The sequence below is a fragment of the Panthera tigris genome, chromosome A2 (assembly GCF_018350195.1).
Source record: "Panthera tigris isolate Pti1 chromosome A2, P.tigris_Pti1_mat1.1, whole genome shotgun sequence".
Taxonomy (NCBI): domain Eukaryota; kingdom Metazoa; phylum Chordata; class Mammalia; order Carnivora; family Felidae; genus Panthera; species Panthera tigris.
In genome coordinates, this window is record NC_056661.1 from 144,813,876 (window position 1) to 144,836,529 (window position 22,654).

Genomic DNA, 22,654 nt, shown 5'->3' on the forward strand with positions numbered 1-22,654 from the left:
TCAGGTCATGATCTCGCAATTCACAGGGTCAAGCCCGGTGCTGGGCTCTGTGCTGACAGCATGGAGCCTGCTTAGAATTCTCTCTTTCCCTCTCTCTTGCCCCTCCCCTGCATGTATGCACTCTCTCTCAAAATAAATAAATAAACTTTAAAACAACAACAACAACAAAATAACCCAAAAGCTGTCGTATGTTTAAATATTTTACTCATAAACACTCATTTATATTTTCTATTATTAGGAAGAATTTGTTTCTCTATTATATGAATAACTTTTAGGTTTTCTTCTAGCTGATGTACTATTTTATTTCTTTTCTTTTTTTAAAAAAATTTTTAGTGCTTATTTTTTGAGAGAGAGAGACAGAGACAGAGAAAACACATGAACAGGGGAGGGGTAGAGAGAGAGGGAGACACAGAATCTGAAACAGGCTCCAGGCTCCAAGTTGTCAGCACAGAGCCCGATGCAGGGCTCGAACTCACAAACTGCGAGATCGTGACCTGAGCCAAAGTCAGATGCTTAACTGACTGAGCCACCAGGCACCCCATGTCCTGTTTTATTTCTCTCAGTTACAGCCAAGCTTTCAAAAAGAATAGACTCTGTTATTTATTTTAATTTCTTTTTTTTCTCTTCAATCTATTGCAGTCTTGCTTCTGCCTCCTTCATTCCACTCAAGTGCTCTTGTTAAGGTAATAACTTCCTAATTGTTCAACCCATTGGATACCTCTTAGTCTTCATCCTACCCAACTTCTCTAGATTTTTATTTTGACTACCTCCTGTACTAGAGCCTAGGAATCCATAATTAGACAAAGTCTCTATTCCTGAAAAGCTCTTAGTTATCCTTTTAGCTCTTGAACTTCTCATTAGTTTTCCTTTATCTGCCCCTTAATATTAGTATCCAAGAATATATCTGCCTGTTTATTTGTTTTCCCTTCCTACTCTTGTATTCTCCCTGGGTGATGTTATTAATTTCCTGACAATGCCTAAATCTGTCTCCAACCCAGACCTACTTTCCTGTTGGACTGTTTGCCTGTGGCTACCAGACATTACCACCCAAGTTACTGAAGAGTACCTTAAATTCAGTGTCTAAAAATAATTTCATCATCTTCCTGCCAAATCTGTTCTTTCTTCTTTGCTCCTTATCCTAACTAGTTTCATGGCTAATTCATCCATTTAGTGACCCAAGCCAGAAACCTGGGAATCACAGTAGATTCCTTCCTTTTGCTCACCTCTTACCCAATTGGTCACAGTCTTCTCAATTTCTCCTCCTTACCCTAACTCTTCAGTTTGTCCCTTTCTATCTCTCTAACCTCACCACTGATGTCTTTGATTTTATATTTCAGCTGTATAGAAGTATTTGTAGTTAGTTGCTTTACATTCTTGGCAAAAGGTAGGTTGAAGAGAGAGATTTAAAAAAATGTGTAATTTACTGTAATACTACAGTACATTTTATTTCTTCTTTCTAGAGTGCCATTCTCCTAATTGTCTTCTAAGACCCATTCAAGTGTACTTTATACAACTTTTTAAAATTCTCTTTTTTTTAAATCTCTTTTTTAATACAAATAGGTTGTTTGTAATGAGTAGGTACTATGTGTCTGGCCCTGTTCAAGGTGTTTTATAACCATTAACTTATTTAATCCTCATAACCTTGTGAGGAAAATAACTTTTGTATCTTCTTCTCTGATGAGGAACTGAGGCTTAGAGAGAAGCTACATAACTTGCCCAAAGGTATATAGCTAATAAATGTCAGAGTTAAGATTCAGACCAGTCTGTTGGACTTCAAATCCCAAGGGGCTGTTGTGCCCCTTCTTTGTGTTACCACCTTCCTTTGTATATATATACAAAGTGTGTATCACAGTACTGATGTATACTGAATTGCAATTCTCAACTTACCTGCTTGCTAACTATGGGTTCCTTAAAGGCAAAAGGAATGTCTTACTCTTTACCGTATTCTGCAGAGATTAGAACACTGTCCAGCTCATTACTATGCTTTTAGTAAATGTTTATTGAATGAGTTGGTCATTGTCAATGTCTGCAGGTATTGATGCAAGAGAGTTATTTTACATTACATGGTCTAAAATAGATTTTCTTTACTGAGGCATTTAGCACATACAAGAGTTGTATGGCTTTTCTAAATATTCTTTTTTTCCGAGTACACTTTTATGTTGAACATTATCATAAATAGTTGTACCACTCTTCCATCTGTACCTTGATTCTGTCCCCTCCTGCCTTTCCAGAAGATGTACATTATGTTCTGTGTCTTCAACCTTTTTCTCTCCATCAAATCATTCCTATAGCGTTATGGCTTTAAGTTTTATGTCTTCTAATCTCTCCTTTTCCTTTTTTGTTTTTAAGTTTATTTATTTATTTAGAGAGAAACAGAGAGTGTGAGCAGGAGGGGGCAGAGAGAGAGAGGGGGAGAGAGAATCTCAAGCAGGCTCTGTGCTATGAGCCCAGAGCCCAATGTGGGTCTCGAACCCATGAGCTGTGAGATGATGACTTGAGCCAAAATCGAGAGTCAGACACTTAACCCACAGAGCCACTCAGGTGCCCCTCTCCTTCTCCTTTGATAGCCAAGTTTGTGAAAGCATTGACTAGAGTTGCTGTCTTAATCGCCATACCTCCCCATCACGTCTTTGAAGTAGGTCTTGTTAAAGTCACAGAATGACTAATGTGTTATCAAATCAAACGAATGTTTTTCAATCTCCATTTTATTTGATCTCTCTTCATTTTAAAGCATCCTTTTACGTCAGCTTTCTAGGTGTCGGATCTGCTCTTCTTATTATGAGTCTGACCTCTCATACCCAGTCTTAATTTTGTCAACTCTTCCTTTTCGACCAGGCCTTAATGTGAGTTCTCAAGTCATGGTCCTATGCCTCCACCCTTTTTTTTTTCAAACTTAATTTTAAGTATTCTCTTCCAAATCCATGGTTTTCAATTTCTATCCATATGCCAATAAGTAAGGCCACTTTCTAACCTCTGCCCAAATCTCTCTTGAGGGCCGTATACTTACTGTCTTCACGTCTTCACTTACATGCCTTATATCCTTCAAGTTCTGCATGTCTGAAACTGAATTTGTGACCTTTCCTTATTCTAAAGGTGAAGGGAAGCTATTGGGCAGGTTTTTTTTTGGTTTTTTTTGTTTTTAATTTTTTTTTTAACGTTTATTTATTTTTGAGACAGAGACAGAGCATGAACGGGGGAGGGCCAGAGAGAGAGGGAGACACAGAATCGGAAGCAGGCTCCAGGCTCTGAGCCATCAACCCAGAGCCCGACGCGGGGCTCGAACCCACGGACCGCGAGGTCGTGACCTGAGCTGAAGTCGGACGCTTAACCGACTGAGCCACCCAGGCGCCCCTATTGGGCAGTTTTAAGCAAGGGATTGATAAGATGTGATTTACATTTTTTTAATGTTTTTTATTTAAATTCCAGTTAACATACAGTATAATATTAGTTTCAGGTATACAATATAGTGATTCAACGCTTCCATATAATACCTGATGCTCATTACAAGTGTGCTCCTTAAACTTCATCACCTATTTAACCCATCCCCCCACCTACCTCCATTCTGGTAACCATCAGGTTGTTCTCTATAGTTAAGAATCTGTTCTTGGTTTGTCTCTCCCTCTCTTTTTTCCCCTTTGCTCATTTGTTTTGTTTCTTAAATGCCACATATGAGTGAAATCATATGGTATTTGTCTTTCTCTGACTGGCTTAACAGTCCAAGTGTCTGTTGACTGATGAATGGATAAAGATGTGATATGTATATGTGTGTACACACACACACACACACACACACACACACACACACACTGGAATATTACTCAGTCATAAAAAAGAATGAAATTTTGCCATTGGAAACGACGTGGAGCTAGAGAATAGTATGCTAAGCAAAATAAGTCAGTCAGCAATTTACATCTAAAAAATTTTTTTTAAGTTTATTTTTCAGAGATAGAGATAGAACATGAGCAGGGGAGGGACAGAGAGAGGGGGAGACACAGAATGCGAAGCAGGCTCCAGACTCTGAGCTGTCAGCACAGAGCCCGACGCGGGGCTCAAACTCACGAACTGTGAGATCGTGACCTTCAGCCGAAGTTGGAGGCTCAACTGACTGAGCCACCCAGGTGCCCCAGCAATTTATATTTTTTAAAACTCCCTCTAGCTGCTGGATGGAGAATGGAGTGTGGGAATTGGCTAAAGTGAAGCATAAAAGCCATTTAGAAGACTTGTAGTTGTCTCCTCAAAGGATTATGGTGGCTTGGACTAGGGTATAGTGGTATAGGTGGTGAGAAGTGATTGAATATGAGATGTATTTTGAAAGTAGCATTTTTTTAAAGTTTATTAATTTTGTGAGAGAGACCACACGTGTGTGTGTGTGTGTGTGTAAGCAGGGGAAGGGTAGAGGAGGGAGAGAAAGAATCCTAAGCAGGCTCCGTGCTTTCAGTGCAGAGCCCGACTCAGGGCTTGATCTCACGAACCATGAAATCATGACCCGAGCCAAAATCAAGAGTCGGATGCTTAACCTACCGAGTCACCAGGTGCCCCTTGAAAATAGCATTAACGGGATTTACTGTGAGGTATGAAGAGAGGAATCATATGTTTCTGTCTTGAGCAACTGGATGGATGATGGTGTCATTAAATGAGATGGAACAGACGGGAAGGAGCAGGATTGTGGGGGTAAGTCAAGAATTTTGTTTTGGCTATGTTAAGCATGTGATGCCTATATGACCTCCACGTGGAGAATATGGGGTAGGCAATTTTCATATATAAATCAAACTTAAGGGAGAGGTAGCGGGTCAATATATAAATTTTGGAATTATTAGCATATAGATGGTATTTTAAAGCTGCTGGGCTGGATGAGATCACCAAGGAAGAGTAAATAGAAATAAGCACAGAAGACTAACTTGAAGGTGGGAAGGAAAGCAGAAGCAAGCAAAGAAGGTCCGTAAAATAAGAGGAAAACTGGGACTACTTGATTTCACGCAAGCCAAGAGAAGAAAGCCTTTCAAGAAGGAGGGAGAGGTCATCTCGTTCAAGGCTCTAAAATGATGGACTCTAATACTACGGTGCTCTAGTTACCATTGTCGGTGTGGTAGGCTTTGGTGGGCTGGCCTACGGACCTATGAACTGTTTATAACACAGTTCATATCACAAACCGAGATATAAATTTAGAATTTTGAAGCACAGCCTAATTTTTAATAGCCTCTATACTTTTTAAGGTTCACTTTGTTTTTCCTTCCTGAACTATTTTTAAGACCTTTTTCAAAGCAGTTTTTTAGTGGTTTTGAACCCTAAGATCACTAGACCAGATTACCAGTTGTCTATACTGAGCAAACTTGTAGAATGAATAAAAGTTATGCTCAGGCTAAAATATGTAAATATGATTTCCTGTTGTTGGACTCATCCTAGCCTATCCCCTAATATCTTTTCATAACTTTTTTAACTAAAAAGCACTACATAAATATGGTAAAATCAAATAGTATACAAAGGAGACAAAATTTCCCTTCTGCCCTAGATCCCTAGTTCTCTAGACTGTCTCCAGGAGAATCATCTGTTAAGAGTTTCTGGTGTACCTTTCCAGAAATAGAATTTGCATATGTATGCATATAGATACATTGTATCTTCATTTTTAAGCAATTAGAGTACAATATAAAGTATTCTTTATGAACCTATCCTTTTTTTTAACTAAAAATATATTTTGGGGGTAGTTCTATATTACTATTTAGATTTTGATTGATCTGATTGATCTGATTCTTCTTCATGGCTGAAAGTATTGTGTTATATGGATGTACAGTAATTTACCATTCATGCAGTAGATACTTATTTAAACTGTTCCTCATCCACAATTTGAAAATATTGCTGGGGCGCCTGGACGGCTTGGTTGGTTGAGTGACTTTGGCTAAGATTGTGATTTCACGGTTCATGAGTTCAAGCCCTGCATCGGGCTCTGTGCTGACAGCTCGGAGCCTGGAGCCTGCTTTGGATTCTGTGTGTGTGTCTCTCTCTCTGCCCCTCCCCCACTCATGCTCTGTCTCTCAAAAATAAATATTAAAAAAAATTTAAAGAGAGAGAAAACATTCCTGCAATGGATAGTGATAAATATTACCACCTTACCCATATAATGTCTGTTTTTAAAGTTTTCTTCAAGTTATGGAACTAAAAACTCATGCTTCTATTTATCCCTTTATTTTATTCAACTTTCCCATCCATTTTGTCTGGGAGTGTTTAGGTTTAATCCTCATAATAATAACACTAGGAACTTTTATAAACATAACCCAGTGAGGAGTAGGTACTGTTATTGTTCCCTTTTCACAGAGAAGGAAGCTGAGACCCAGCATTTCTTGTCTAAGGCCATTAGCTAACTAGAGACAGAGCCAGAATTTGGAACAATCAATGTGGTTCTAAAGTCCATGCTCTTAACTCTGTGCTGTATTCTCTGCTGCCTGTCCTTCCCACTTCTTTCTCTTACTAATGTAATTCAGGCCTTCACTGCCTTATAACTGGACTATACTAATTAATGTTTCTGTCATTTCCTGTCTTCTTCTCGTATTCTATTCTATATACTGAAACAGGATTAATCTTCCTAAAGCAAAACTATGGTTTTTAGGATGTGCTTCCCAGACCAAAATCCTTCAGTTGCTTCCTGCTACATTTAGAATCCAACCTGATATCATGTTCTTACTATATTTGCTATACGGTCAGTGAATTTACTTCAAGCTTTATCTAAGATATCATTGATTTGTCTATAAGATTAGACAGTGAAATTAGGGGTGTCTGGTTGGCTCAGTCAGTTATGCATCTGACTCTTGATTCGGCTCACGTCATGAGATCGGGCTCTGTACTGGGTCAGGCTCTGCACTAGGCATGGAACCTGCTTAAGGTTCTCTCTTTCCCTCTCCCTCTACCCCTTCCCTGTTATTCTGGCTCACGTGTGCACGTTCTCCCTCACTTACCAAAAAAAAAAAAAGGAATAAATAGTCTTTGGAGTTGAATAGTGCTTTTTCTTTGAGTTATTTCCCTTTTTACCCACAGTAGCTCCTACCATATGGTTTTATCAACAAACTCTCAACTCAGTTAATTTGAATCAGATGTGTAATTGATCAAAAACTGCTAACCACAAACATCTTGGTGTCACATAAAACAAATTCCTCAAAATACAAACATGCAAACCTCATGCAAGAACATGGAATTTCTTTTTCTTTTTTTTTAAGATAAAAAAAAAATTTTTTAATGTTTATTTAGTTTTGAGAGAGACAGAGTGAGTCCAAGAGGGGGAGGTGCAGAGAGAGAGGGGGAGACACAGAATCTCAAAGCAGGCTCCAGGCTCTGAGCTGTCAGCACAGAGCCCCGCACAGGGCTCAAAACCACAAATGACCTGAGCTGAAGTTGGACGCTTCACCAAATGAGCCACCCACGTGCACCTTTTTTTTTTTTTTTAAAGATTTTATTTTTAAGTAATCTCTACAGCCATCATGGGGGGCTCGAACTTACAATCTCAAGATCAAGAGTTGCATGCTCTACCAACTGAGCCAGCCAGGCACCCCAGAATACGGAATTTCTAATGTGCGTTCCAAACTGGGTACTTTAGAAAGAGGTAACATATTTAGCATTAAATGCACATGCATATACTAAACCAAACATTGAGAAAACCATTTCGGAAGAAAAATAACTTTTTAAAGCTACATCAGATTTTTTTCTGCTCAGTTATAATTTTAAGTACAAAACTTCACTCTGCATTTATGGAAAAAGTACTACAATGCAAATGTTCTTGTGAAATGTATCTTTTGAAATTTTTATTTTTAAGGAAGGAATAGCTATTATGTTATTTTTTAGAATAGCTCTTCTTTTTTAATATGATGCTTCATGCAAGTATCTTACTAGAAGTCATGTCTGCTTTAGCAGTATTCAATCTGACATTTTTTAGTTTTGCATTTAAGTTCTTATTGGCTTTCTGCTTGTTACATGACAGGATTGTCACCAATTTTTCAAAATAGCTTCATTTTAAATATTGAACTTTTAAAAACAGTTTTGTATAAGATAGCAAACATTTATTATTTGGTGACTGTTTTGTTGCTTTTTTTGCCAGGTTTGGTCCAAGACAACTTTTATTGCTTTTGGTCAAGTGTAGATATTTTCTTTGAAGACATTGCATTTGCCAACAGAAAATGGTGACTTGAGAGAAGGGAAAGTGAATTCATAAAGAACAGCCGTGTCTTAGGGTGCCTGGGTGGTTTAGTCGGTTAAGCGTTCAACTTCGGCTCCGGTCGTGATCTTACGGTTTGTGAGTTCAAGCCTGCATCAGGCTGTGTGCTCTCAGCACAGAGCCTGCTTCAGATCCTCTTGTCCCCCTCTCTCTCTGCTCTCCCCTACTCTGTCTCTCGCTCTCTCAAAAATAAACAACAAAAAATAATTGTGTCTTCACTTCAAAATTGATTACTTTTCTAATTTTAATCAAGGAACAGAATGAGTAGCAAAGTATTAAATGACATTTCTGGATACAATCATTTAATAGAATTTGTGAATTTCCTTCTACTTGATTTCTCAGTTTTACTTGCAGAAATAGGGAGTGTTCTGTGTCTCTGAAGAGCTAACTGCCTTTGGTGCCTCTTAAAGGAGGGAGTTTGCAAAATTTTAGTTCATCAGGCACTGTCAAAATGTATTGATTGAAAGATCTGTTTTTCCTATTCAGTCTCTTATATCTACACTCACTGAGTACATAGTGTTTCTATCTCTCCCTCAAGGATGTTTTTGGGGAGAAAGTTTATTCTCTGGATACTCATCAGAGTGCAGGAAATCCAGGAATATGAAAAGACCAAATCATGTAGTTTGACTCCTGAGTAGGTTATTACTATACATTTTTATTTCAGTATATTAGGATTCACATACATAGTTGTTAGTAAAGAAACTGGCTAAGTTATTTTCTAGGGTAGTAGGATGTATACCATACTCATTTTTTTAAACTATTTTTTTAAGTGTATATTTATTTTGAGAAAGACACAGTGTGAGTAGGGGGAGAGGTAGAGAGAGAGGGAGAGAGAGAGAGAATCCCAGCCAGCCTTCATGCTGCTAGTGCAGAGCCCGATGCAGTCCCCAAACTCACAGAGTCCAGAGGTCATGACCTGGGCTGAAACCAAGAATCAGATGCTTAACTGACTGAGCCACCCAGGTGGCCCTCTTTTTTTTTTTAAACAAAGTTTTGCTGGAGATACAAAAGGAGATAATATTAAATTAAGAAAAACAGACTCTTGGGGTTCCTGGGTGACTCAGTTGGTTGAACGTCCAACTCTTGGTATTGGCTCATGATCCCAGGGTTGTGGGATTGAGCCCCGCATTGGGCTCTGAGCTGAGCATGGAACCTGCTTGGGATTCTCTCTCTCTCTCTCTCTCTCTCTCTCTCTCTCTCTCTCTCTCTCATCCCCTCCATCTCTAAAAAGAAAAATAAAAGAAAGAAGGAAAGCAGACTCTCTGGCTATGGTTTACATTTCAGGATGGTCACATTAACACAGATACTCATAGAATACAAATGCAGGCAGTTTTATTTATATTGATTAATTAATTAATTTATTTATTTATTCTTAATATGAAATTTGTTATCAAATTGGTTTCCATACAACATCCCAACAGGTGCCCTCCTCAATACCCATCACCCACCCACCCGTCCCTCCCACCCCCCATAAACCCTCAGTTTGTTCTCAGTTTTTAGAAGTCTCTTATGTTTTGGCTCCCTCCCTCTCTAACCATTTTTTTTTCCTTCTCCTCCCCCATGGTCTTCTGTTAAGTTTCTCAGGATCCACATAGGGGTGAAAATATATGGAATCTGTCCTTCTCTGTATGACTTATTTCACTTAGCATAACACTCTCCAGATCCATCCACGTTGCTACAAAGGGCCATATTTCATTCTTTCTCATTGCCACATAGTATTCCATTGTGTATATAAACCACAGTTTCTTTATCCATTCATCAGTTGATGGACATTTAGGCTCTTGTTTATTTTTTTAAATCTTAAACACAGAAAATATAAGTAGTAAAAAAAAAAAGTTTTAAAATTAACTTTTTATCTTTTTCCTTTGTCCTCTCTTCTAAAACTCTTTAGAGCCATAAAATGTTAAAATTGAAAAAGACCTTAGAAATTAATTATCTTGCCCTAGCTTCTACACAGTATGAGAATCCATTCCACAATAGTTCTAATCTTTTTATAAAATCTCTATTTTAATATTGTTGTTTTTTGTTTTTTTGTTTTTTTGTTTTCTTTATGTAAGCTCTATGCACAGTGTGGGGCTTGAACTCATGACCCCAAGATCAAGAGTCACATGCTCTACTAACTGAGCCAGCCTGGTGTTCCTAAATCTCTATTTTAAAGATGTCTCCTTATTTTGACCTCTTAGACTAGTGGACTACCTATTACATTGTGGAGAAAGCTGTCAAATTATGTGTTGGCTCTAATTATTACAAAGACTTGCCTTAAGTGCAGCTACAAATTCTATGACTTTCTCCCAGTTGTATCTTCTTACAGGTTATAGAATGAATCTGTTCTTTCTTCCATTTAACCACCCTTTGGAAAACATTGATAACATTCTGGGTCTGAATTCTGTTTTACTTTTTAACCTGGGGGCCATCAGTTCATGAGTCTGTCTTCAGGGGATGGGTCTTCAGGGGATTATATCATATGTAAAATTGTATATGTGCATTTTTCTGGGAAGGGAGCCAGTAATTTTTATTAGCCTCAATAGAACCTGATTCCCCACCAAAATTAATATGCCAGACCTACCGGGGTAGACCTGGTAATCTGCTTTTTGGTTTTGTTTTTATTTTTATTATTTTTAGTAAGTTTGCAATGAGCGGCTAGTCTAGCATCTCAGGAACTATCGCACTAGGTAATTTCTGAGATGCTTAGAGCATTTCCGACTCCATTGAGAATTGTAGAATTTTTAGAGCTTTAGAGACCATTTAGTTTATATATAGTTTATGGTATATTTATAGTTAATTCTTTCTATCAAAAGATTAAGCTGATCCAAAGGAGTAAGGTTTTTATTTAAAAATTTATTTGAAAACCTTGGCAGCCATTCATAAACATTAAGAATGTGGTAGTGCTATTTTAAATCAGGAGTGTTCCCAAGATTTTTTTTGTTAGACTTAATATTTTAATCTAACACAGGTTTATGAGTTATACTTTTTTATTAATTTTTAATCTGTAAAGATTTTAGCCTATTTTATTCTTACTATTCCGAAGGAAGGACAGTATAGCTTAGGATTCACTTAGGGGCACTAGTTTCAAATATTCCATGTACGTTTTAGAACAGTTTGAGCCTAGTACAACTCCTCCTGTGCCTACCTCCCTTTCCCAAAGACAAAACTCAACCAACGAGGCTTTTTTCTTTTCTCCAGTAAAGTAATACTTGAATAACTAATAATGTAAACCGAATGACAAAAAGCATCTTAAGATTTGAAGATGTCTTTCAGTGTGCTATGATTACTTCACTTTTCCAGAAGTCTGTGCATGATAGGCCTACTTTTTGCAACAAATGTCAGAGGAGTAAAGTCAGAAGAGACAAGAGACTAATGTGAAAGAAAACAGAAAAATGCAGCACAGCAGGGGAAATGAACATGTTTTAATAAACAGCAATGAGAAGCAACAGAGATGGCAAGAACCAGCAATTTTCATTCATTTACCATTTATCCCTCTCTTAGTGTCAAAAGTACCTGAGTTAGCTTATAAACAGAGATATATCTGAAAATAGAATGTTTTTTATAAGTAGGTAAATAAGTAAATGGTGTAGTTGAAGACAGATGATATATCATATCTGGTATCTGGGGGGTAGACAGCTGCTTTTGCCTCAATATTGTAACTCCCTAAAGATACATTTCCTGTGTATGTATTAGGGAAGGCGAGTAAGTAGTCAATAGCTGCTTACCCCTAGCTCGAAGGCCCTTGAACCAGAGTGCATGCTTCTTGTTTCCTAAAAGCCTAAGGGATAAGAAACACTACAGTTGTTTCATTCATTACAATGACTTACTATGGCTTTTATTTTAATAAGGGTGGCAATATGATGGTATATGGGGGGCGGGGGTGCGGGTAACACCAGACTCTTGGGAGAGGAGAACAACTTCTTTGGAGGGGTTGGGAGAATGTACCTTTAGTTGAGAGTCCTTGCCTTAATGTTCTTTCATTTGTTCATTCGTTTGTTCAACAAGTATTTAGCAAATGCCTCTATTAGACACATTTCTTAGGTGCTGAATTGAATTGTGACTAAGAGCATTATCATAGAGTCGTTAAGAGTGGTTTGGATCTAAACTGCATGGGTTTGAATCCCAGATTTTTCATTTGCCTGCCTAAGTGACCTTGGGAAAATTACTTAATTTCTCTGTCTTGGTTTCCTCCTCTGTAAGTTGGGAATCATAATAGTATCTGTCTCATACAGATGTGGTGAGGATTAAATGAGTCCTGGAACAGTATTGTTATTAAAGGGAATTCAGTTGTTTTTATACACACACACACACACACACACACACACACACACAAACACACACAAACATGTATATGTAAAATGCTGCCATGACTAAGCCATACACAGTACAATATAGCACTCCAATTTATATTTTAGTTTGTGTTGATTTACATACCTCTTTGTCTCCAAAAGGATTTGAGACCGATCCAAAGCCTCCAAAAGAATACCCTGTATTCAACTAACACAACAGAATTAAGATTATGGGTTCAGATCTTCTTGCTTTGAGAGGCAAAAGACAGAAACTTAAAAATGAGTGTATTTAACTGCTAGGAGTAGAGTAGACACTGGATAAATGTTAATTCTAAGTGTAAAAGAAAGTCATTTACTTAAAAAAGTGGTCACTGCCAGCCCAAAGTGTGCTGTTATGCAAATTACTTAAAAATGCCTCTTCCAGGGGTGCCTGGCTGGCTTAGTCGGTTGAGCATGTGAGTCTTGATCTTGGGGTTGTGAGTTCAAGTCCCACGTTGAGTGTATACTTAAAAAAAATAGGGGTTCCTGGGTGGCTTATTTAGTTGCGAGTCTTGATTTTGGCTCGGGTCATGATCCCAGGATCATGGGATTGAGCCCCGCATCGGCCTCTAGGCTGAGCATGGAGCTTGCTTGAATTCTCTCTCTCTCTCTCTCTCTCTCTCTCTCACTCTCACTCTCACTCTCTCACCCCTCCCCCTCTCACCCCTCCCCCTCTCACCCCTCCCCCTCTCTCCGTCTCTCCCTCTGTCTCCCCCTCCGTCTCCCCCTCTCCTCTACTCATGCACTTTCTCTCTCTCAAAATATCTTAAAAGAAAGAAAGAAAGAAAGAAAGAAAGAAAGAAAGAGAAAGAAAGAAAGAAAGCCTTTTCCAGGTAAGCATAGTCCTGTTAGTACACTGGGGAGTAGAGTGTTGGCTGGATTTTAGCCTCACTTAGCCACTTGGCCTGGAGCTCTTGTGCAGTGTGCAACCTACACAACTGTGCAGTGATTCTGAATACAGTATTAATTTGCTTCTCTTCTGAAATTCTTTATAGACACTGAATTGTATAAAGCAATAGGATCATGCCACATGGCATAGCCACCTAAATCAGAATTCTTAGATCATGTTAAATAGTTTGGTTTATTAAAATATTTATAATTGTTTCAGACATAGCATTTTGAATGCAGTCTGCCCCATATCAACGTAATCAGTTTTTGTCATGTTTTTAATACTTTTTCCTTTGAGATATTGTAGATTTACATGCAACTGTAAGAAAGAATGTGGAATGCTCCATACACCCTTCGTTTAGTTTCCCCAAACGATAACATTGTGTTACTATTGTGTAATAACACAACCAGGAAGTCAGCGTTGATACTGCTTGTTTGACCTTACTTCGATTTCATTAGTTTTGCACGCGTTCATTTGTGTGTGTGTTTGTATTGAGTTCTAGGCAGTTTTATCCCATGTGTAGATTTGTGTGACCACCTAGTCAAGATATAGAACAGATCCATCACAGTGACTCCTCATGTTACCCTTGTATAGCCACAGCCATCTCCCCTGGTAAGCCCCTGACAACCACTAATCTGTTCTCCATCTCTATAATTTTGTCACTTTAAGAACGTTATATAAATGGAGTCCTACAGTTTTGGCATTGACTTTTTGGCATTGACTTTTGGCATTGGCTTTTTTCATTCAGCACAATTCCCTTGGGAGCCATCTAAGTTGTTACACATATCAGTAGTTCATTAATACTGAGCCTTATGCCATGGTATGGATGTACCACAGTTAAATTACTCATTCATTGGAAGGTTGTTTCCAGGTTTTGGCTATTATTGATGGAGCTACTATGAACATTTGTGTACAGGTTTTTGTGTGAGCTTAAGTTTTTTTGCAGTTTGGTATTTTATCCAAAGGTTTTTTTGCACCGATTGAAATGATGTTGTGGTTTTTCTCCTTATTTTGTTAATATAGTGAATTATACTGATTTTTTAATGTTAAATCATTCTTACATTCTTGGAAGAAATTTTACTTGATCATGATGTATTATCCTTTTATATAGCTTGATTTTATTTGCTAATATTTTGTTTGGAATTTTTGTGCCTGTTTATAAGGGATTGTGACCTGTAATTACTTTTAATGTTTTTATCAGATTTTGATATCAAGGTTCTATTAGTCTCCTAAGTGAGTTTCTCTATTCTCTGACAGCATTTGTGTAAGATGGGTGTTATATATCTTCCTTAAATGTTCGGAGTGAAGCCATCTAGTACTCCTACTAATTTTTTTGCACAATACCTAAATTTGTGTTTTTCTATCAATATCTGTATTAATCACTTTCTGCATCTTTCTTCTAAACAAGGCAAAGACTTTATTCTTCTGCTTTCCCTCCTCTCAACCCCCTTCTTACCCTCACAGTGATTCCTGTCAATATCATCTAAGATTGGAGTTTTGAATATTAGTAAACTTTTGTGTTTTGTTCTTTTCCCAATCAGCACTTAACTTCAAGATCTTACTGGTTTCCCCCCTTACTCTTTTCTTGTACCTTGTTTGTTGTTTTTGGATTAATTTTTTTTAGCTCCAAGTAAAGTTTTTAAGTTTATTTATTTGAGAGAGGGAGAATCCCAAGTAGGCTTTGTACTACATGCTAAGCCCAACACAGGGCTCAGTCTCATGGAGCGTGAGATCATGACCTTGAACCGAAATCAAGAGTCGGACACTTAACCAACTGAGCTGCCCAGGTGCCCCAAGTATATAGCTTTGAGTAATTCTTTTGCCAGAAGTCTGAAAGAAGCAAAATTTTTGTTTCCTAGTACATTAAAAAATGTCTTAATTTCACTCTCACAATTGAGAGTTTGAGTAGATATAGAATTCTGGACCATCTGTTGAAAAGACTGTTCTTCCCCATTGAGTGGTCTTGTCACCTTCATCAAAAGTCAGTTGACCATAGATGTACGGGTTTACTTGTGGACTTTCAATTCTATTCCACTGATCTCTATGTTCATCCTATGCTAGTACTAAGTTGTTTTGAATACGGTATTTTTGTAGTAAGTTTTGAAGTCAGGAAGTGTGAGTCTTCTAATTTAGTTCTTTCTCAAGATTGCTTTGGTTTTCTCGGTTTCTTACATTTCAATATGAAGTTTACAGTTAGCTTGTCCATTTCTGGAAAAAGGGCAGTTGGAATTTTGGTAGAGATTGCTCAGTTCTCTTTTATATCTTAACTTTTGAAAATACTTTCTACTTCTTTTTCCTTCTATACTATATTCTGGTGAATTTCTTGGCCCCATCTTTCATTGTAGTAATTTAGTTTGCTGTTTAACTGTGTCTTTTCAGTTCCTAGGTTTTTTAGTTTGGTGATCAAAATTTAATTTCTGAGAGTTCCAATTGATTTTTTTTTAATAAATGTATTATTACTTTGCATATCTGTGAGGATATTAATTATACTTGATATAAGGTCTTACTCTATTTAACTTGTTAACTCTCTTTCTTTAGTCTGAGTTCCTCTGTTTGTCACGTTCATGCCTGAGTCTTTTTCATGTCTGAGTCTTGGTTTTTTGCTTATTCATCTTTATTTGAGAGTCCTAGTTAGCCTTCCTGTGAATATTACATCTGTTGCTGCAGCAGATCTTTAATGGTTGTGGGGAGAGATGAAATGTTAAGTAGGATGGAGCCACCATTGCCAGGGTCTTCTTTAGTGTGAGCGTCCCCTCTTCTACCTGGGAGTTAGTATCCACCCAGGGCTCTGTCCTGTCTGTCTGACCCGGTGTTTATAGTCATTGTTCCTACCCGGGGAGGGGAGGGACACCTCTCCTTTGATGCCACCGTTTCCCTCTGGAGCAAATACCTCTGTTCTGTAATGGTTGACCCAAAGAGGTAAATGAGCGGGAGAGGCTGATCTGCTTTGTACCTTCTGTGCTGGCCCCCAACCTGTAAATTCTGTAAATTGTGTCAGTTCTTCCTGCTGTTTTCCACCTCTGGGCTTCATTTACTGTGAGGTCTGCTCTGACCACTTGCAGTAGCCCTCTCCTCTGGGTGTATCGGACTATGTTTTTCACGTTGCAGTGATTCCTGATAGTGTTAGTCCACCGAAGACATTTCTTGCTTTCTTTTGATTATGGATTTGTAAAAAATTCAAAAATTCAAAAAGATTTAAAATGGCTTTTGTGTTATTTGCTGGGCTTTGGAGAGAGGAGAATGTGCTTAGCCTAATAGCCTATTTCAGTCAATGACTATGTCATTTTTATAATGAAATAAATTTAATAAAAAAAAACATTTAAAAGCAAAAAATAGGGGTGCCTGGCTAGCTCAGTCGGTAGAGCATGTGACTCTTGATCTTGGGGTGGTGAGTTTGAGCTCCATGTTGGGTGAAGAGATTACTTTAAAAAAATAACAAAAATCAGCAAAAATAAAATATTGATGAAATCATTGAAGAAATTATCCTTTTTGTTTTTGTTTTGAAGAGTAGAAGCAATCACGAAGGAAGATTGGCAGTTTGAATTTATACAAATGAAAGCTTTAACGAGCAAAACTTCAGACCAGGAACATATCTATATGAATTTGGAACGGCATATATTTGCTCTATTGTTGGTTTCTCTCTTTTTCTGATCTTTGAGTGAAGGAAGAAAACGTGGGTTCTGAAGTCAGTGCCTACCTTGTGTGAATAACCTCAACATTAGCTTATGCCTATGACAGACTTCATGTTGGCGGCTGAGTGAGGCCAAAGATGTTTGGCAGAGCTCTGAGAAAACATCAAAAGCATTTTTTATTATAACTTTGATTCAGTCATTTTCAATGTTATTCCCTCAGTGTCATTCTAAATTTGCTTGTGTTTTTCCATTATAAAATATGTCCTAGAAATTTGGATAATATAAAAGAGATGATAACCCTCAACCCTAATCATAACCACTGTTAACGCTTTGGTATGTTTCTTTACAGTATTTTTTTAACATAGCATAAATAAATTAAAGTAATATGGTATTATTTTTCTTCCAGTCCAAAAGTAATGCCTACTCAATGGGAAAGCTTGGAAAATAAAGACCAGCATTAAGGAGAAAAATCCAAAAATCATTCATAATAACCACCCAAAGTTAACCACAATTAAAATTTGATGTACATCCTTCCTGTATTTTTCGTGAATCTATACAAGCACTTTTTTCTTTACTAATATGGTATCAGACTCTAGTACTATTTTGTACTTGCATTTTTTTGTTTGCAATATATTGTGAATGTTTTCCCATGTTAGTAAATATTCTTGTATATACTTTTTAGTGGTGTGTGAAATATGAACATATTTAAGTATGTTTATTTAGCATACTTACTTAACTATCCCCCTATCACTGGACATTGAAAGTGTTTCTAATTTTTTGCCATTATGAATAATATCATAGTGAGTATCTTTGTCCATACATCTTTCCATGCATCTGTGATTGTTTCTTTAGGAATAAATTCCTAGAAGTGGAATAGCTGGGTCAAAGGGTATGTACATTTTAACACTTTTGATACATAAAAATGTCAAATTTTAAGCTAATCACTTGTTATATTCTGTTATATTCTGTCTTGTATTGCTATCTAATTGTTTTATGTGTCTGTCTTGTCTCCCTAATTAGAATATAAGCTTCTTGAGGGCAAGGGAAGTTTCTTATACATCTTATGTATCCTTTGACAGTGTGGTTTATAATGTTGGACTTCTGAGTCATCAACAAAAATTGTATTGATTTAACCTGTGATTCTCCAGACTTTTGGATGTCATAAATTTGTAATTAAAAAAACATATATATACATATATATATGTATATACACATACATACGTATATATGTATATGTATATGTATATTTTGGGGATACACATAGACTTGAAAATTTTCTGTTTTTCTAAGAAAGAATAATTCAACCAAAACCAACTAACCATTTCCTCTAACCTTCATCTCATAAAATGAAGCATATTTGATCAAAAAAAAATTCTAATCTCTGAAAAAAGGACAGGCCATTTACTTAAATGGAACATTTTCCTTTAAAAAAAAAAAAATCACTACCTTGTCCGCTTTTTTCTCATTTTGTTTTGGACTGGTGAATCTTCACCTTAGCCTAGCAGGGGTCTGTAGAGCAAGATTTGGGCATTGCTGATTTAAAAGACTTAGACAATTAAAAGATAACCCCTTTTGCAAAACAAAGAATTCTTCCCCTTGCCAAGGAGTCTGTCTACTCCACAGTATGAAGTGCGTAACGCACGCACCAGTAATGCCTTTTCATCGCACAGGATTTGTGTACCAGAACCTTGCTGACGACCATCTAAGTATATTTGCAACTGCCAAACCCAAAACCTATACGCTTTCTAATGACTATGAGACAGGAAAGTGTGGTGTAGTGGAAAGAAGGCAGGTTTTAAAGTCAGGCTGAGCTTGGATCCTGGGTGAGGCGTTAAGTCGCTTTGCTACCTGGCTTGTAAAATTAAGATGATAACATCTTTCTCAAAATGTCTTTACGGCCACTGTTATGGCAGTTACTTCACTGTAATGTAATTGTTTGTTTAGACATCTGCCTTCCTCATAAGACCAAGAGCTGTTGAGGGTAGGGGACATATCCTTGCGCTACGCTAGAGCCTGGCCGAGGGCTCAAGGCATAGCAGATGCTTCATGAAATAACTGTTGAAGCCGTACAGGATTGTTGTGAGGATCAAATGAGGTAACATGCGTGGAAGCTCTTTATAAACTTTAAACTCTATACAAATGTTAACTTTTTGTATTGCCAGTAAAAGCCATCTTTGGGAGCTATCAAAACTTTGGAAAGAGACAAAATTATTCCTTTAACAGTTCAATAATGCTTTGTATTTCTCTACTATATTACAAGAAAACAAGCTTTAATTGGGGTTAATATGGAACTGGTTTGCTTCCTTGGAAGGCAGATGAATTTCCTTTTTTCTCTCTCCCAGTGGAAGTGCCAAGATATTAAATGTTTGCTTTATTTGGTTGTCACCATGACATTTTAATTATAGCAAGATCTGCTTATTTCATATTCAAAGAATGGTGCCCATTGCTTTATCCTCTTAACCATATAACCGATAAAAGAATACCAAACCCAGAAGAGAACAGGAGCCTGCATTATGCCGAATTAATTTTAGTCAGTGCTCCTTTTTTGACATTCACTGATTTTTTAAAATGTCATAATTTCTAATTTGTTTGTAAAGCTACTGGTGAATTTTTGCCACAAGATGGCATTGGTGATTATTGAATGCATGTTCTGTTGAACCAGAATTCTGAAAAATGGTGCACATATTGTTTGTATTCTTTGGGGGTGAGTTGAATACCTTCATCACTGCTTGTATATTAATTTAATTTTGTTTTGACTTCCAAAACAGGGTTAAATGCTACTTTACATCACTTCTTTCTGTATTCAAGTATTGTTTTGTTTCCTGTTTTTCTGTCTTTATAGCTACAGTAACTATGTATTATTTGCCATGTGTTGTATGTGTCTGACTTATTGCTGATGATTGTGGTAACAGGTAAGAAGAAAATACGATGGGACCCAGTTAGGAGGCGCTTCATTCAGTCCTGTCCCATCATAAGGATCCCTAACAGGTTTTTGAGAGGTGGGTGATAACTAGCAAGAGATCTGTGCTTCATATGGGTTAAAGGGAACTTTGAATTTTCTAAAGTCAAAACTCTGGTTTTTAAAAATTGTCTAAACAGCTAAAATTGCAGTAAGAAAAGTCTAGAACTTAATTTTAAACCTGTGTCTCATATTGACCACTGTTGGAGTTGGAATTGTAAGTTTTAGGGAGTTAGAAACACTTAATGTGTACTAGGTGGTAGAAATAAATCATCTAACTGATATCAGTATTATTCCACTGTAGCCATATGAGAGAGAACTTTGAGTGAATAATCTATAAAATATGGGCGTGGGAAAGAACTTTCTAAATATCATCTGAGGAATAAATAAAGATTAACTTATGTGACAGTATAAAAATTAAAAACCTCTATGTCAAAAACCATAAATAACAAGATGGATTAAAAGGGGGAAATATTTGTAACAAATGGTTACTACCATGAATATATAAAGAGCTCTTATAAATCAATAGTTTAAAAGCAAATGCCCGCTAGAAAAATAGATAAAAGAACATGAATAATCAATTCAGAAAAAGGAAGCATCAGTAAATATGAACAAATACTTATTTTCACTGTTACATAAACATGATAATTAAAATAATAAGATCTCATTTTCACGTATGAGGTTGGCTAAAGGCTAAAAATAAGAATGCCCAGTGTTGGCAAAAGTATGGGGACGTGAAGCTCATATATTGAGGGAAGTGTAAAGTTAACACAGCCTATCTGGATTCAGTTTGGCTATATGATATAAAAAACCTTAAAAATGTTGACATCCTTTGACCTAGTAATTCTTACTTTTAGAAGTGTTGCATTCCTTCTATTTCTTATTTTTTCTACCAGAACATACTCCATACTGAAAAAGAATCTCAGAAGAGGGTTGAAAACTGGTTCACACTGTTTTTCTAGGTATAGCAAATTGTCAGACAAGCATACTTAATGTGATGATTTAGACTTTATTAAATTATTTATAAGCCAGTATATCTAATTTTGACTGAAGATTATTACAAAAAAAAAAAAAAATCCTGCTGCTGCTATAGATGTTTCTATATCTAGTACCTAATCTATTTTTAGCAGCCATGTTCCACAGCATGGAAAGAATGAAATCTGGACTTAATGGTCAAAATAAGATACTTAGGGTGTTATGCTCCCTTTTAGAATGAATAATGATTTTATTGATACAGACTAAGAGATAATTTTAATATTATATGACAAAACCATTTTTGCATATGTGGCCAAACAAGTGGCACATCTAATTCTATAACATTTTTTTCTTTTTTCTATTTATAAATTAAAATGCCAATTTATTGATTTACAATGAGAAGGCTAACTTGGGCTGACTAAATTTAAGCACAATTAAGAAATTGTTTAATTAGGATATAGAATTTAATATAATACAGTTTTGTACAAATGTAAACATAAAAAAAAAAAAGGAAACTGAACCAACATTGTATCTGGAGGGTGAGATTTTATTTCCTTTTGAATATTCTGTTTTTCCATTCTTCAGTCATGGAAAAAAGAGATTAGTACAGGTAAGTTGCATATCTTCGGTTCTTTTGTAAGCCCTAAATTGCCTCCAACAATGAATGGCCTAGGAAGATGGCCTCTGCCTGTGCTGAGAGGGAGGTGGGAGTAAAACCAGCATCACCATCATCAGTCACCAGTGACTGCCTCTAAATCAGTGGTCTTGTCTTAGTTCTCGCTTTCTTTGACCTGTTTGTAGTGTTTGATGCTGTTGACCACCTGCACCTTCTTAAATATTTCTCTTCTTTTGGGTTACTTTCCTGTACAATCCTAGATGTTTTCTTCTTCTCTTTGATTGTTCATTCTGTTTCCTTCACTAGCTTCTTTCTTCCTACCCACTACAGGTGGGCATTTCTCCAGCGTTCTGTCCTTCTCTCCATTATCTCCTTTGGTTCTCTCATCAGCTTTCACAGACTTAACTCTCTCCGTTCGTTCGTTCATTCTTTCATTCTTTTAGTATTTCTTGATTGCCTCCTGTGTAGCAGGCAGTGTATCAGCTCAGTATCTAAATAACAGAGAATCAGATAAACAATTACAGAAAATAATTTGAGTGTAATTCTTTGTGATAAGTGTCCTGGTGAGGTAGCATGGTATGGGATTGCACAGAAGAGGCTCCTGACTCAGCTTGTGGGGAGCACAGACAGAGGAGTGGCCATCAGGATGACTTTTCAGAAGAGATGTACTTAAACGCTGAGTAGGTGTTAGTTAGCAAGGGAGGGTTAGCAAGGGAGAACATCTCAAACCATGGGGACCACATAGCTTAAGGAAAGGCAGTTAGGCAAAACAGAGCATAGTCTCCAGAGAACCGTAGGGGGCTCAGCATAGGGGGAAGGAGTAAGGAGAGAAGAAGCTGGAGAAGGTCCAGATCAAGTGGGGCACAACCCAAGGGAAGTTTTCAGAATCATTTTGTGTTTTTAACCAGTGAAGATATTTAATTGAAAGATTAATTACAAGGTTATTACAGTTATTGGGGTGAGAAACGATGGAGACTGCAGTGAAGGTAGTTGTACTAGGAGTGGAGAGTAGGGAGTTGATTTGAAATATAAGGAAGTAGAATTTGATGACACTTGATTCGACTAATATTGAA

General features: G+C 37.0%; 1 protein-coding gene across 6 annotated transcripts in view; it reads left to right on the top strand.

Moving 5' to 3' along the window:
* Positions 1-22,654, top strand: part of KLHDC10 (kelch domain containing 10) — a 70,585-nt gene that overhangs the window by 9,231 nt on the left and 38,700 nt on the right. For 4 of the 6 annotated variants that reach the window (XM_042972273.1, XM_042972290.1, XM_007078081.3 and 1 more), the window contains exon 2: positions 19,944-20,030. The exons of 1 other annotated variant lie outside the window; for it this stretch is intronic. In XM_042972273.1, the coding sequence (XP_042828207.1) occupies positions 19,944-20,030 (87 nt within the window). Of the gene's footprint in view, positions 1-6,031; positions 6,692-19,943; positions 20,031-22,654 lie in introns of those variants that run through there. One more of the 6 variants, XM_042972280.1, reaches the window with a different exon arrangement.